Here is a 14,394-nt window from a genome sequence, read left to right as displayed (position 1 = left end):
GGTGTTATGTTTCAAAGGTAGTACATAATGTACTGCAGTACATATTATTATTATTATTAGAATTAACTTTAATTTGGGAATATGTTTATTTTACCATGTTCATAAAAATTAAAAGGACTCTTGTTTTTCAACTCCAAGGGTTGAACTTAACTGGAGTATAAAAATATGGCCATCTGGACTTCTCTCATTCCAGCAGTAAAACCCTTGCTACAGTGAGGCGTCCATTTGACTGTGCAGGATGTAAAAATTCACAGCCGCATCAGGTTGTTTAGGATGAGTGCCATGCTCTATGCATGTTTAGGAACATCATATCTCTGAGGGATTGCAGGTGGCCTGTTGCAAGGCAAAATTTCCTGCCTTTCAAATATACTCTTATCTTCAAGTGGCAGACCATATTTCCTGCCCTTCATCCAGCTCATCTCACTTTATGGACCTTCTTATTGTATTTATTGTTATTTTTTTCTCATCCTGAATATGCTTGAAATAATTGCCCCTCAAGGTTAAGCAAGAAACAATAAATATATTAATCTTATTCTTCCATGCAATCAATATTTGACATCTGAAAATAAGTGATGAGAATAGCTCACTTGACCCTATTGGACAGGTGAGCAAAAAATGAGAAAATATTTTCTGTGTACTAACCTTTCTTCCCATAATCATCCAGGCCAGCAGCTGATATATTCACAGAATGTATCTTTACAAGAGTACTGATCATCTCAGAATAGACCTCACGTCGCTGCTGTCGTGTCAATCCAGTAAGAGCACGATCTTTGAATATTCTTCCGTCTACATACTCCATGATATAAAATGGTGTTCCTATCAAACTAGAAAATAAAATTGAGAAGTTAATATAGAATTAGTTCATTTTTTTACCAGCAACTATATAATAAAAATAATTTTCTGATTGCTTTAATATGGGTGATGTATCTACTTGAAATACTTACCTTTTAAATGATGTATCATTAGAAAAACTAAAAAAAAGTTCTTCAAAACATGTTAATTACACTTATAAGACCAACAGGAGGTTTGAGAGGTTATCGTTTGTCCCTGTATATCATATTTGTTTTTTGTTTGTTGTTTTGTACATAAATTAAAATCAGGCTGTTGGTTTTCTTATTTGAATTGTTTTACATTTTTTTATGTCACAGCTTTTTATAGCTTGCTATGCGGCATGGGTTAAGCTAATTGGTGAAAAAATGAGAGGTGAAAGATACCACAGGGATATTCAAACTCATAAGTTGAAAACAAACTGACAATGCCATGGCAGAAAACTAAAAATGAGGAGAAGTCAACAACAACAGTATACAAAACACAGCATAGAAAATCAAAGACTTAGCAACACAAACCCAACAAAAACCCAAGGGGTGATCTCAGGTGCTCCGGAAGGGTAAACAGATTTTAAGAAACATAGGTACACAATGCTGCCCAACAGTTTTGCTCTGATAACAGCAGGGGAGATAACTTAGGACCAGATCTTACTGCTGTTCTTACAAAGGCCATACATCTTAGGTATAGGTACACCATCACGTCCAAAAGTTTCCTCTGATCTAATTACAACAGAGGACATAAATTAAGTCTACCTGCTTTCTTCAAAAAGGCCACAATCTTAGGTATCTAAATACCATCCCATCCAACAGTTTTCCTCTGATTACATCAGGGGAGATAACTTAAAACCTACCTGCTGTCTTTACAAAGGCCATACATCTTAGGCACTTATATACCATCCAATCCAATAGTTTTCCTCTGGTTTCATCAGGGGGGATTACTTAGGACCTAATCTACCTGCTGTTCTTACAAAAGCCATACATCTTAGGTGTTGGTACACCATCTCGTCCAAAAGTTTCCTCAGATCTGATTTCAACAGAGGACATAAATTAAATCCTACCTGCTGTCTTCACAAAGGCCATACATCTAAGGTACCAAAATACCATCCAATCCAACAGTTTTCCTCTGATTACAACAGGGGAGATAACTTAAAACTTACCTGCTGTCTTTACAAAGGCCATACATCTTAGGTACCTATATACCATCCCATCCAATAGTTTTCCTCTGATTACATCAGGGGGGACAACTTAAGACCTAGCTGCTGTATTCACAAATATCATACATCTTAGGTGTAGGTTCACCATATTGTCAAACATAACTTAAGACATACCTGCTGTCTTCACAAAGGTTATTCATCTTATGTAAAGGTACAATTTTGCTCTAATTGCAACAGAGGAAATAACTTAAGACCTACCTGCTGTCTTCACAAAGACCATACATCTTAGGTATTGGTACACCATGTTGTCCAAAAGCTTTGCTCTAATTACACCAGGGGAGATAACGTAAGACCTACCTGCTGTCTTCACAAAGGCCATACATCTTAGGTATTGGTAAACCATGTTGTCCAACAGCTTTGCTCTAATTACACCAGGGGAGATAACTTAAGACCTATCTGCTGTCTTCACAAAGACCATACATCTTAGGTATTGGTACACCATGTTGTCCAACAGCTTTGCTCTAATTACACCAGGGGAGATAACTTAAGACCTACCTGCTGTCTTCACAAAGGCCATACATCTTAGGTATTGGTACACCATGTTGTCCAACAGCTTTCATTACTTTAAACTCTCTCTCTACAGCATGTGCTGAAGGCAGTAATTTTCCAGGCTGCAATTGAATTTTAAAATATTGTGCAATTCTTTAAATTAAGGTTCACTTTATTTTTTATAATTTTCTTAAAGAAAACATATATTTAAATACCTTAAGCTTTGGAAAAGTAATATACTTGATTTCTCTACATGTAAAAATATCTCTAATTGAAATTCCATTTGAAATTTGATAACAAAGTCTAGCTTATTACAGTTATAGGATTCAAAACACTACAGCTTGTTAAAGATGAACTCTATGCAGTTTTTTGTATGTTGGTGTTTAACTCATCTTTCAGATACCTTGGCTGTGGCATATGTCCAGTTTTTATTGGTAGAGAAAGCCAGAGTATCCTGAGAAAACCATCAATTTTGGGCAATTAACAGTTGTACACGCCTCGCCAAGAAAGGGGTTCAAACTCACAATCTCAGAGTTGACAGACTAGTGATTAAATTATCTACTAAGACCACTCAGCCACAGAGGTCCTGTCTTTATGCAGACAAACAAAATAATTGACACCTAATGAATATACACCTTGCTATATCACAGACAGTTGCATTAACACACAGACCTGTCAATTGACAAAACACCTGAAAAAAAACCCTTGCAAGCTTCCTACTTACTGGTTTTTTCCTTAGAACAAGATGTTTTCCTCCATAGAAGACGTAATATGTAGGATTGGATTGACCATGCCTAAAACATCGTATTACAGGAGGATCTAAAAATAGAATAAATAATGTAAACTATGTTGTTAATTTCTGTGTCACTAGGTCTCTTGTGGAGAGTTGTCTCATTGGCAATCATACCACATCTTCTTTTTTATATGTTGCATGCATGTGAAGTTGTAAATATGATCTATTATCTTATGTAATCATCTTAAATTTGGTGCATTGTTCGGACTCCAAAAATTTTCAAATAGTTATTTTGAATACCCTTTACCATGTAAATCCCATCTTTTGATAAATTAGGTGACATTTTAAGTTAGACCTGCCCACAATGTTCTGCAGTTTTAGAGGGGAACTAATTTAGTATCATCTTAAAGTTTTTTTTCTAGAAATATATCAGTCCAAATAATTATGACGTCTTGAAAGGCTATTTCATTTTTTGTTGTTATGCCTTCCTTTAATTGCTTTTAATGCCCCAATTGTATCCTCTCTTGTTTTTTGTTACCAAACAAAAAAAATCATTTTAGACTAGAATTGTATGTGAAGATATTCAATCCGAAAAAGATGTGGCATCTTTGCCAATTGGAGAACTATCCACCAAAGTACTTATACTTGATTATAATTTTGATGAAACAAAATGAATATAATTATTAAGACTAACAGAGGACTTCTCACACTATAAAACATTCAACAACTATAAATATAAAACGGTTCTAACAATTTCAACTTTACCCTTAGGAAATATGAGGCATTCAGATTCTTAAAATTAAGACTGCTATAACAAGAGCTGTTTTCAATCAATGAACACATCTTTGACATTGCAATGTTTTGATTTGAGATTTTATGAGCCAAACAGTTGTTTACCTCATGAAAAACCCCTTATAAATTTTATTATATATACTGTAAATTCAGAAATTATTGCATGGATTTATTATTGGGATTTTGTCATTTTAGACTATAATGCGATTTTAATTTTTGAGATATTGAGAAAAACCCTGTTTAAATCATATAAAAAATTTCAAAATGCGAGTTTAAATTATTGCGATTATAATCCTGTCGCATTTTTCACAATAATAAAAACATCGCAATAATTTCTGAATTTACAGTATTCATCTCCAGGACATTTTAAAATTTCATAAAGTAATTTGAGTTTTGTATAGACTGTAGGATGGTCATAAAAGACTGACTTCAATCTTCAGCATTCCACCATACATGTCTGCATACAATTTGCCAGAAATTTTCGTAAAACTATAAGTAATAAAGACCTATATAATCTAACATCACAACAGATATTAAAGAAGAAATGGAAGAAAGATGTTGGAAATGGTTTGGCCATGTATAATAAAATTCAAAAATGATGTTACTAAAATGGGCCTTCATTGGCACCAAATGGGAAAAGAAATAAAAGACAAGACACAAGAAAAACAAGGCAATGGACCATAGAGAGTGAACTAAGAAACATGGGAATGACATGGGGAGAGGCAGAACAAAGGTAGAGTAGGGCAATAGTGGAGGACATTGGTGATTGCCTCATGTGCAAATATTCATAAAAAATTCTAATCATGTAAGTACAGAGGATGGTCATATGTGACTTTTTCGTTGGACTTGTCAAGCAAAAGTAACTTCAAACCAGTAGTTTTTCCCCATATTTTAAGACTTATCTTCAGAACATAGTATAAATATATAATACCAATTATATTGCACAAGACACATGTTTTTGGAATAATTCTCATCTATAAATATACATAAAACCTACGGTTTTTAAAATAAACATATATTTCTCTTATTCTTACTCAATTTATCCTTTTCCTGACATGTCGATTATTTTATTTAATCAAAGTGTGGTTCGTTTGATCTCAGTTTGACATTGGTCAAAATTTGATTATGACTTCAAATTTTTTGCTTTTCTCTGAAATTCCTATTGTGGTGTCATGAAAAAAAGCGACCATGCCTGATGACGTCACATAGAAAGAACACATCTTTTTGCAGATCATTCGAAAAGAAGGATTATGATTGCCTGCAAGAATTATAGTCATTTCGTACCATAACCATTTCGTACCACCCATTTTGTACCATAGCAAAAACCATTTCATATCCATGACCATTTCGTACCATGACCATTTCATACTATATGGAAGATTATAATGTATAACATTCTGAACCATATGGAAAATTGCACTAAATTGAAACTGGACATGGACGCAACTCAAAATAAAAAAAAGTCTTTTAATTGCACTAACTTCCATACTAATATTCCCATTTAAAACTAAATATTTTTCATGTACCAAGTTAGTTATAGTAAAGTTCAACTTTCATATGATTCAAAATGGTAAAGCATTTTTTCCCATATGGTACGAAATGATAAAGCATTTTTTCCATATGGTACGCAATGGTAAATCATTTTTTCCATATCGTACGAAATGGTAATTTTTTTCCATATATGGCACGAAATGGTTTATGTTCATGGTACGAAATGGCAAATTCATGGTACAAAATGGTAATTTTGGGTACGAAATGACAATGGTACGAAATGGTTATGATGCGAAATGACTAGATACCGTCTGCAAATCATCTAAAAATCATAAGAGAAACAGATTCCACCACCAAATCTCATGCAAGATGATATTTATCCACTCTCAACAGTCAAATTTTAAATATTTAAAATTAAACTGTCTCGAATGAATAAATATCGTATTACACTGCAGCGGTAGAATCTATATATATATCAGAAAAGCATGACTCCTCCTGCAAATTAGATTATCTCCCCTTTAACATGTTGAACAGAAATTGTATTCCTTTATGCTAATCTTGTAGTAGTATTCCACCACTGTGTAAAGCTACAACAATATATACCCAGCTTGTTCACAGACAGACAGACATACAGGAAAGGTGATTGCTTTATACTGTGTTTGTGTAGATATGATAAATTTAAATTTCAACCAAGTTATGCAACAGACCTTTAGAATGTAACTTCAGAGCCCAGTTAAGGTAGCTTTTCAGTTTATCCATGTTGATTTCCAGATGTTTTGGTACAGTTATGGTATCCTCTTTATGACATCTCATACACAGTCCACCTAATTCCTTCTCTAAATCTCTCACGGCTTGATCAGGATCAGTAACCTATTATACACCATAAAACTAAGGTTAAATTAGCTGATACAAATTCAATAAACATTCTTGATAATTTCCTTAATCCTTGATAGCCTTATCTGAATCAGTTAAAACTAAAAAAAACAGGATTCATGATACAACCTGAAAGCTTGTGGAAGCTAACAAATTAAATAAATTTGTTATGAAGGAAATTATATCAATGTATTTCTAAAATGTTTTATATCTGTTGTGAATAATCAAATTATGATAAATGTTTGTTTATATCTACATGTAATCTATGTACAAACCTTTATTGTTCTTATGCCTAATTGTCTTGCTGATTTCACGTTTACACCAAGGTCATCTAAAAACACTGTTTCTTCAGGCTGAAGGTCAAGTTCTTTTAGACATGCATGAAAGATTCTGGGGTCAGGTTTTCTAATTCCAAGCAAACATGATTCAATAATCTACAATTCAGATAATCAATTGAATATTTGAAGGTTTGTACCCTTCCGGAGCACCTGAGATCAGGTGGGGTTCTTTTTGCTCAGTCTTCAATTTTTTTATGTTGTTTTTGTGTACTGTTGTTTGTCTTTTGTTTTTTGTTTTTTTTTAAAGCATTGGCACTGTCAGTTTATTTTTCTACTTATGAGTGTGAATGTTCTTTTGGTATTTTTCTGCACTCTTTTATTTACACAACAGAATTTTAGCTGAAACTATTCAATGGCTACTTTAAATTCCATTTTCACATTTCTTTTAAATGAGTAAATGAGTCATTCCCTTAGGTATTTTAAAAAGAGTACCTGTTTACAAATAAGATCATTTTCTCCATCTTATTCAAAGGGAAGAAATTTGAAAAAGCCTGAAAACTGTAAAAATTCAAAGTATTTAAAGAAGAGTTTAGTACTGATTTAAATCATTATAAAATACTAGAATTCATATGATGATTGCAATCATTTTTGGCACAAAGGGTGACTGAGGTATCAATTTAGAACAATAACATAAAAGATATCTTAAATTTTTGGTCATAATGAATATGATAAATCATAATCCCTAAAAGGATATCATAAATTTAACATTTTTTTTTAATCTGTTAATCACTACGTTTTGGATGATTTTTTAACTGTATATTTAATCCCCAGGTTTCATTGGTTCAACTATGGAAATTCAGGCTTGAGTATTGTAATGTGCCAAAATACTTTACTACAAGTTTAAGACTTACAAAAATTTCCACTACACAGCAAAGAAACATTGACAATAGCTACTTCAAACAGAAGAACCAATGGTGGATACCCGACTTTTTTAAAAGGTGCATAAATCCATAAAACATTACAAATTTTTTGGATGATTTTATTCTAAAAATATTATAAATCATGAAAGCATTATGATTATGGTTATGGTTGTCTTTCTGATATTGTTTTACATCTCACCCCTTTTTTTTTTTATTAATTTTGTATTTACATTGTGTCATATATCAAATTTATTCCTTCAGTGTATGTTCCCTTGTTATTGTTAATATGTTTTCTGATTGAGTTAAGCCATTTCAATTGATATTTTATTGAGTGTCTTTCTATGTTGTGATGTTACACTATTGTTTCAGGTTAGGGTGAAGGTTGGTGCCTATTTAAATGTTTAAACAGGCTGCATTTGTTTGCACCTGTCCTAAGTCAGGAACCTGATGTTCAGTGGTTGTCGTTTGTTGATGTGGTTCATAAGTGTTGCTTGTTTCTTGTTTTTTATATAGATAAGACTGTTGGTTTTCATGTTTGAATGGTTTAACACTAGTCATTTTTGGGGCCCTTTATAGCTTGCTGTTCCGTGCGAGACAAGGCTCTGTGTTGAAGGCCATACTTTGACCTATAATGGTTTACTTTTACAAATTGTGACTTGGATGCCAGGAGAGTTGTCTCATTGGCACTCATACCACATCTTCTTATATCTATTATATAATTAATTTTTAAGGTGATCAAAGAGGGTGTAATCACTACACCCCCACGCCCCTGACTCTGCCACTGAGCACAAAGTGTTTGTATTTAAGCCCCTTACCACATCAAATAGAGGTTTAAGATTTGATAACATTCCTGAACCATTTCCAGGGTGTTTCCAGTTATTTGTGATGATGGCTGTCTTCATGCCTTCCTCACGAATACACTTAATAGCATCTATAATCTGTGGATATGGATTTATAAGGGCAGCGTGTAGTGAAACAAACATATCTGTCATGTCAACTTCCTGTCCCATCTGTAACAAAAATACAAACATAACTATTACACTGAGTTACTTCCCCTACATGAATGTTGGACAAATATTGAAGAATAATATACATTTTTTGTAGATTTGAGAAAAAAAAAACATTTTGTGGATCCTTGTTAATTTCTTGGTTATTTCAACTTCCTGTCCCATCTGTAACAAAAAGACTCAATGTGTTCCTGCAAAACCATAACTCAACTTGTATTACAGCCATTTTGTTAACAACTTGTTTTTCAATTTTAAGCTTCAATTGGCAGTTGCAAAAACTTCCTTAAGTTGGGATATCAAAACCTGGAAAGTCAAAATGCATAAAATATTTTTTTGAAACTCCTTATAAACAAAAGCTTAGGCTAATAAAAACAATTTTTTCAGGTCTTTAAATCTTGTTTTTATTCATTTTCTGTTTTACCTCTTTTGAACATTCCTTGTTAAAAGCCTCCATAAACTGTGGAAATGCCAATTCTCCCGTTTCTAGTTTTGACCACGCCCCTTCATCACCATTTCTCACTATCATTCTACCGATTAGCCCTGCAGGTAAACCTTTACTTTTCTCAAATTCTGAAAGATAAAAAAATATCCTTCTTTAAACATCTTCAATAACAAAAGTTCCTGTATCTGTATGTCAGAGATGTCCTCCTTGAAAATATACTTGAACTAGGCTATCACTTAGTTGAAAGCCATATTTCATGATAAATCAGTCAAGCCTAAAATATGTCATAATATAAATGATAAATAGTTTACCATTACGATATGAAAGAAAAGGTAAAACAGCATTGAAATACTGCTATGAATGTCTGTAAAAAAAGAAGGTTGTAAAACACACAAAAAAGTACCAAAATAGTAACATATGAATAAAGGAATATATAGTGTAACTATCAATAAGACAGCAAACAAACAACACATGTAGCTCAACAAAATGAAAAATCAAGTTTTCACATAATGCCATCTTGAGAACAGACCAAATATGAAATCATTAAAGATCAAAACTAACTTGATTAATATAAATATATAATATAGAGACATATGAAGGCAATCGTTATTGGTAGTTGTTATTCTATATTGCCAATTATTATGGTTACCCCCACTGTGGTCTCGTGGTAGCATGTTTGCCTCGAGTGTGAGAAGGTCGTGGGTTCAAACCCCGGCTGGGTCAAACCAAATACTTTAAAATTGGTATTTGCTGCTTCTCCACTAAGGAGTAAGAGCAAAGACTGGTCAGCTCAGAGTCAGAATAATATGTCTGGGTAGAGTGACATATCTTCCTGTTAACTGTGAACTAGCCATAAAAAATCTGGCTCAGCGTGTCGGGCTAGTACAAAGCAGGGTTAATATTCATATAATATTAACATGTTCTCGTCCTGAATTTGCATTTAATTTGCCCCTGGAAGTGAAACAGTCATCCATAATCATCATCTTTAATGGTTACTTACCTCGAAAAGCAATCATAGGTTGTGGTACAATAACACCACCTAGATCAAATATGACTGCTTTAGTGACTGGCATGCTTGTTTTATTTGTACAATAAAACAAAGAGGGGATAACTCTTCTTGATAACAGTCTGTGACTCTGCTGAAGTCTGGACAGGGCAGTAAATGATTTTAACATTCTGCCATCTGTAAAGGAATTTTCAAATGTTTGAAATTACATACTGCAAACAAATTAAAAGTATCCCTGCATCTAATTTTCAAATTTTTAGTTAGTCACAACATGATTTATAAATTGTAAAAATTTCAATGTACCAGTAACATATGTGTATATGTGTATTGTTTTTCCTATTTCTGGAGATAAAGAGAAAAGTACTAAACGTAACAATAAAAATCAATTTAAATTCAAGCTCAAGTATTTGGCAATTAGTCACAGATTTTCGTAAGACTTGAATATTTTATAAAATGAAAATAGAAAATAAATACAAGTAGCAATTAAAAAAAAACCTATAAATTCTTTTGATTACAAACTGAAAATCAATTAAGGTGTACTCTTACATTACAAAGGGAAGACTGTCTCTCATGAAGTAATAAGTTGTTTACAAGAAGCAAGTTAGAAGTATTGAGCACATGTGATATGAAAAATTTGTAAAGGGTTCAACAGAACTCTGTGTCTCGTCTGATATTGCTGCTATAAAAAATAAAAGTGTAATGTTGAGTGCCAAAAACTAAGTCAATTTATCAGTAACATAAATAGAAAAAGCAGAAAAATTCAAAATTCATTCAGATTCTATTTCTTGATATTGAAGAAGCTACTATCTAAGCTTCATAAAATTCCATGACGGTCTGACAAAGTTATTGATGTCTAAAAAAAATCCCAGACTGTATCTCAAAGTCTAAACTGCAAAAGAATTAAGGGAACAGTCATTATTTATCAGCTGAGGGGGTTGGTTCATTTTAGGGGGGGTCACTACCAAAAATATCATACAGCTGGGGGGGTTGCCATCAAAAAAATTATTTGACTGGGGGGGTCACACAATGAAAGTTTTTATGTCTGACAAGCATATAAATTGTTGACGATATTGAAGTGAGTGTGCAATCTTTTAAATAATTTCTGTCATTATTAAATCTTTGGTCATGTACAGTGAGCACTAGAAAGATGCCTAATTTCTCAAGGATAGTGAATCTGATCACTCCTTATCACAGTCATCTGTTATGGTTCATTATCCCATGGAACTATTATATTCAATATAATAGTTCCATGATTATCCATAGGACAAGTAGGATGTGAAAGTTTACAATCTGACTTATCTCAAGATTAACAACTGTATAAAACATTTGTCTCTAGTTTTGACCACAGGAAACAATGAGTTTTAAAAGTTTCTGAACATGTGTATTACAACTTTCTGAAGTGTTCAAATCATTTTGATGCGATTTCTTAGGATAGATATAGGACTGTAAAAGGTGTGTACGTTCTGAAATCATTTGTAAATATGTAAAATTATTTTATGAAATTATTTCAAAGATATCGAATAATAATAAAAAATTTTAATGTTCAAATCGAGGGCCCTTGTTGGGCAGCATGGCATTCACACACACAAAACAATACACATCGGATTTCGTAAAACATTTTCACATTGAAATAAAATATTGAATGTTCATATAGTTATTAACCTACATAAATATTTCTTTATCTCAAATAAATCATGTACATTTTTGTACATATTTGATCCAGGAAGGACCAGAACCATACAATTAGTAATATTTGTAATGTGTTATTTTCAGTTGCACTTCCAAGAGTGGGATTAAAATAAAAAAATAACTATATGATGAGAAAATTAAAATCCAAAAAACACATTTACAAAACTTCAAAATTTTAATAAAGACATTAAAAGAATTGAGCCATGTTTTCTCTTTTTTTTTTAATGTTTTTTCATTCACAAATAATTCTGTGTCAGACAGTAAATTTACATTTATTCATAACAGAGGGAAATTCATTATTGAAAGGTTATACAGTATATAATATTGTAGAATTATAGGTTGCATTCAAATAAATTGGAACAAAGAATTTTCTGTTTTTTTTTCTTTTTACGTCATTCCATTCATTTATAATAGCACATGCTCATGTATATAAAAAGAATTGGCTAATTGTGCCTTTAAAAGCTTAACTTTTTAAGAATTAGCAGTTTCAAAATAAGGGACAATCTGTATTAAGGTATGACTTCATTCTGTTCATACAATGTAAAGGTTCAAGTAAAAAAGCAATATATATTTGTTTTCATTTAAATGCTTATTTTGTCCATTTTTCTTTTTGCATGTGTCAGCTATTCATATTCGAAAGAAAGAAAAAAACAAGAATAAACTTTATTGTATACTCAGGGTTTTCTCAAAGAAGAATACAACTGAAAAATGTTTTCTAAAATCAGTTGCATCAGCTTCAAAATAAAGAATATGGAAGGTCATGATGAAACATCAAAGCAATATAATATTTATGGAATATCACTTACTAATGACTGCTAACCAGACAAAGTAAATTATCTTTATCAAATTAATTAGTTCAAGCTACTTATACATGTTATATAAAATAACAGAACTATAGTGTAGAATGTATTATGAAATATCAGTTCAAAATCAAAGAAAATGAGTACTGCAATCAAGGAAAACCCCTTTATACCGTATTCTGTTACGGAAAGTGTCAATGTCCACATACTTCTCATAGCTATTTTTCAAGTCAATGCCTGTAACTTTTTACATTGTAGCTTGCAGTCATCATCTTCTCCCAACTGTTAATTGATAGAGATTTTTGTTTGGTGGGGGGGTCAAACTTTTGAAACTATGTTCTCAGGGGGGGTCATTATGTGGTTCATAAGAATCATGGGGGGGTTGTCATCAAAACCTTTAAATGTGAAAAATTTGAACCGACCCCCTCAGCTGATAAATAATGACCATTCCCTAAGTTCATTTATCTACAAAATACAGAAGAATGAACAAAAAATCAAAAGTTTGCATCAAACATTATTTCTTAACCATCAAAAAGCTTCTGGCAAAGCTTCATAAAACTCAAGGAAGTTTTAATAAAGTTATTGATGTCTTACAGCCGATTTCATTGAGTGTGTAGGCAAAGGTAATATCTTTGGTTAGCTTGCTTGTTAGCTGAACCGTGAAGTCATTATTATGTCAGGTATACTACCCTCCTTTAGAAGTAGACTAGTCCAACAGACAGATAGATTGGTTATCTGTCGGACTAGTCTACTCTTAAAGGAGGGTAGTTTATCTAACCTAATAATGACTTCACGGTTCAGCTAGCAAGCAAGATAACCAAAGATATTACCTATGCCTACACACTCATTGAAATCGGCTGTAAACACTTTAACCCCAGACTGTGTCAAAGTGTTAACTGCAAAAAAAATTAATCCTTTTATCAGTAAAATATCGAAAAATGAAAATAAATATTTTCCAATTTCCTATGGATTCTGTCTTTTGATCATAAAAAAGCTTCTGTCCAAGTTTAGTAAAATTCCATTAATGTTAGACAAAGTACAAAATGTAATCGATGTCTGGACAATTTTAACCACAGACTGAATCTAAATGTAAGACACAGTTGACAAAGGAGACATAATTGTTAGAATTTTTAATAATTCAGAAATTAATAACTGCAGAGAGCTGAACATTTAAAATCATCTTAATTGTCATTGTTATTTTTTTCGCAGGTATTATACATTGGAATAAATATGTAAAGTGTTGTTTTCAGAAATGGCTGGTCATACAAAATTATAAATTATGTCTGCAAAGTTTTGGATTTTAATTATTCCAAACAAGAAGGTAGGATGAGATAGAAAATTTCATAGAAAAAAATCAATGTTTTTTTTTAATAAAGCAACTGCAGACATTGGTAGATACAAATAACCATGTAAAACTGTGCACCGGCCGGCCTGCATGCAACCAGAAACATGACGTTAGATCCCATGGATAGAAACAAGCTAGATGCAACTGTGTGCTGCATAAATAAAAAAAATATGTACACATGCAAATAAACATTACTTACATTGAAATAATGGTTAATGCAATGTTGATTATTACAAAGAAAAGGGATTAAGATCAAATTACCTATCTCTAAATATCAGGTCAATATCTAGGGCACTCCACTCTTATCAAATTTGAACTTTGAACTTGGTTATTAGTTGTATTTAAAAAAAGATTTTGCCAACATTCTTACTGATACTGTTTTTTATATATATATATATATAAATCAAAATAAGAAAGAAAGTTCTAAGTAGATTACTTATTTTCCATAAAATTTTCTTCAAAATAAATCGATATTATATAACTTCATA

At 32.1% G+C, this 14,394-nt stretch overlaps 1 protein-coding gene across 2 annotated transcripts in view; it reads right to left on the bottom strand.

Moving 5' to 3' along the window:
- Positions 1-14,217, bottom strand: part of LOC127711318 (acyl-CoA dehydrogenase family member 10-like) — a 75,525-nt gene extending 61,308 nt beyond the window's left edge. For both annotated transcript variants that reach the window (XM_052217314.1, XM_052217313.1), the window contains exons 1-9: positions 14,168-14,217; positions 10,067-10,249; positions 9,046-9,194; positions 8,433-8,627; positions 6,695-6,853; positions 6,254-6,416; positions 3,255-3,349; positions 2,537-2,652; positions 643-824 (exon numbers count right to left, since the gene is read on the bottom strand). In XM_052217314.1, coding sequence (XP_052073274.1) covers positions 643-824; positions 2,537-2,652; positions 3,255-3,349; positions 6,254-6,416; positions 6,695-6,853; positions 8,433-8,627; positions 9,046-9,194; positions 10,067-10,241 — 1,234 coding nt within the window. In that variant the 5' untranslated portion in view covers positions 10,242-10,249; positions 14,168-14,217. The remainder of the gene's footprint in view (positions 1-642; positions 825-2,536; positions 2,653-3,254; positions 3,350-6,253; positions 6,417-6,694; positions 6,854-8,432; positions 8,628-9,045; positions 9,195-10,066; positions 10,250-14,167) is intronic.
- Between the last annotated feature and the right edge of the window lie 177 nt (positions 14,218-14,394).

Source organism: Mytilus californianus, unplaced genomic scaffold (assembly GCF_021869535.1).
Source record: "Mytilus californianus isolate M0D057914Y unplaced genomic scaffold, xbMytCali1.0.p SCAF_8, whole genome shotgun sequence".
Classification (NCBI taxonomy): domain Eukaryota; kingdom Metazoa; phylum Mollusca; class Bivalvia; order Mytilida; family Mytilidae; genus Mytilus; species Mytilus californianus.
Note: the sequence above shows the minus strand (reverse complement) of the source record. Positions and strands in the feature narration are given on the sequence as shown.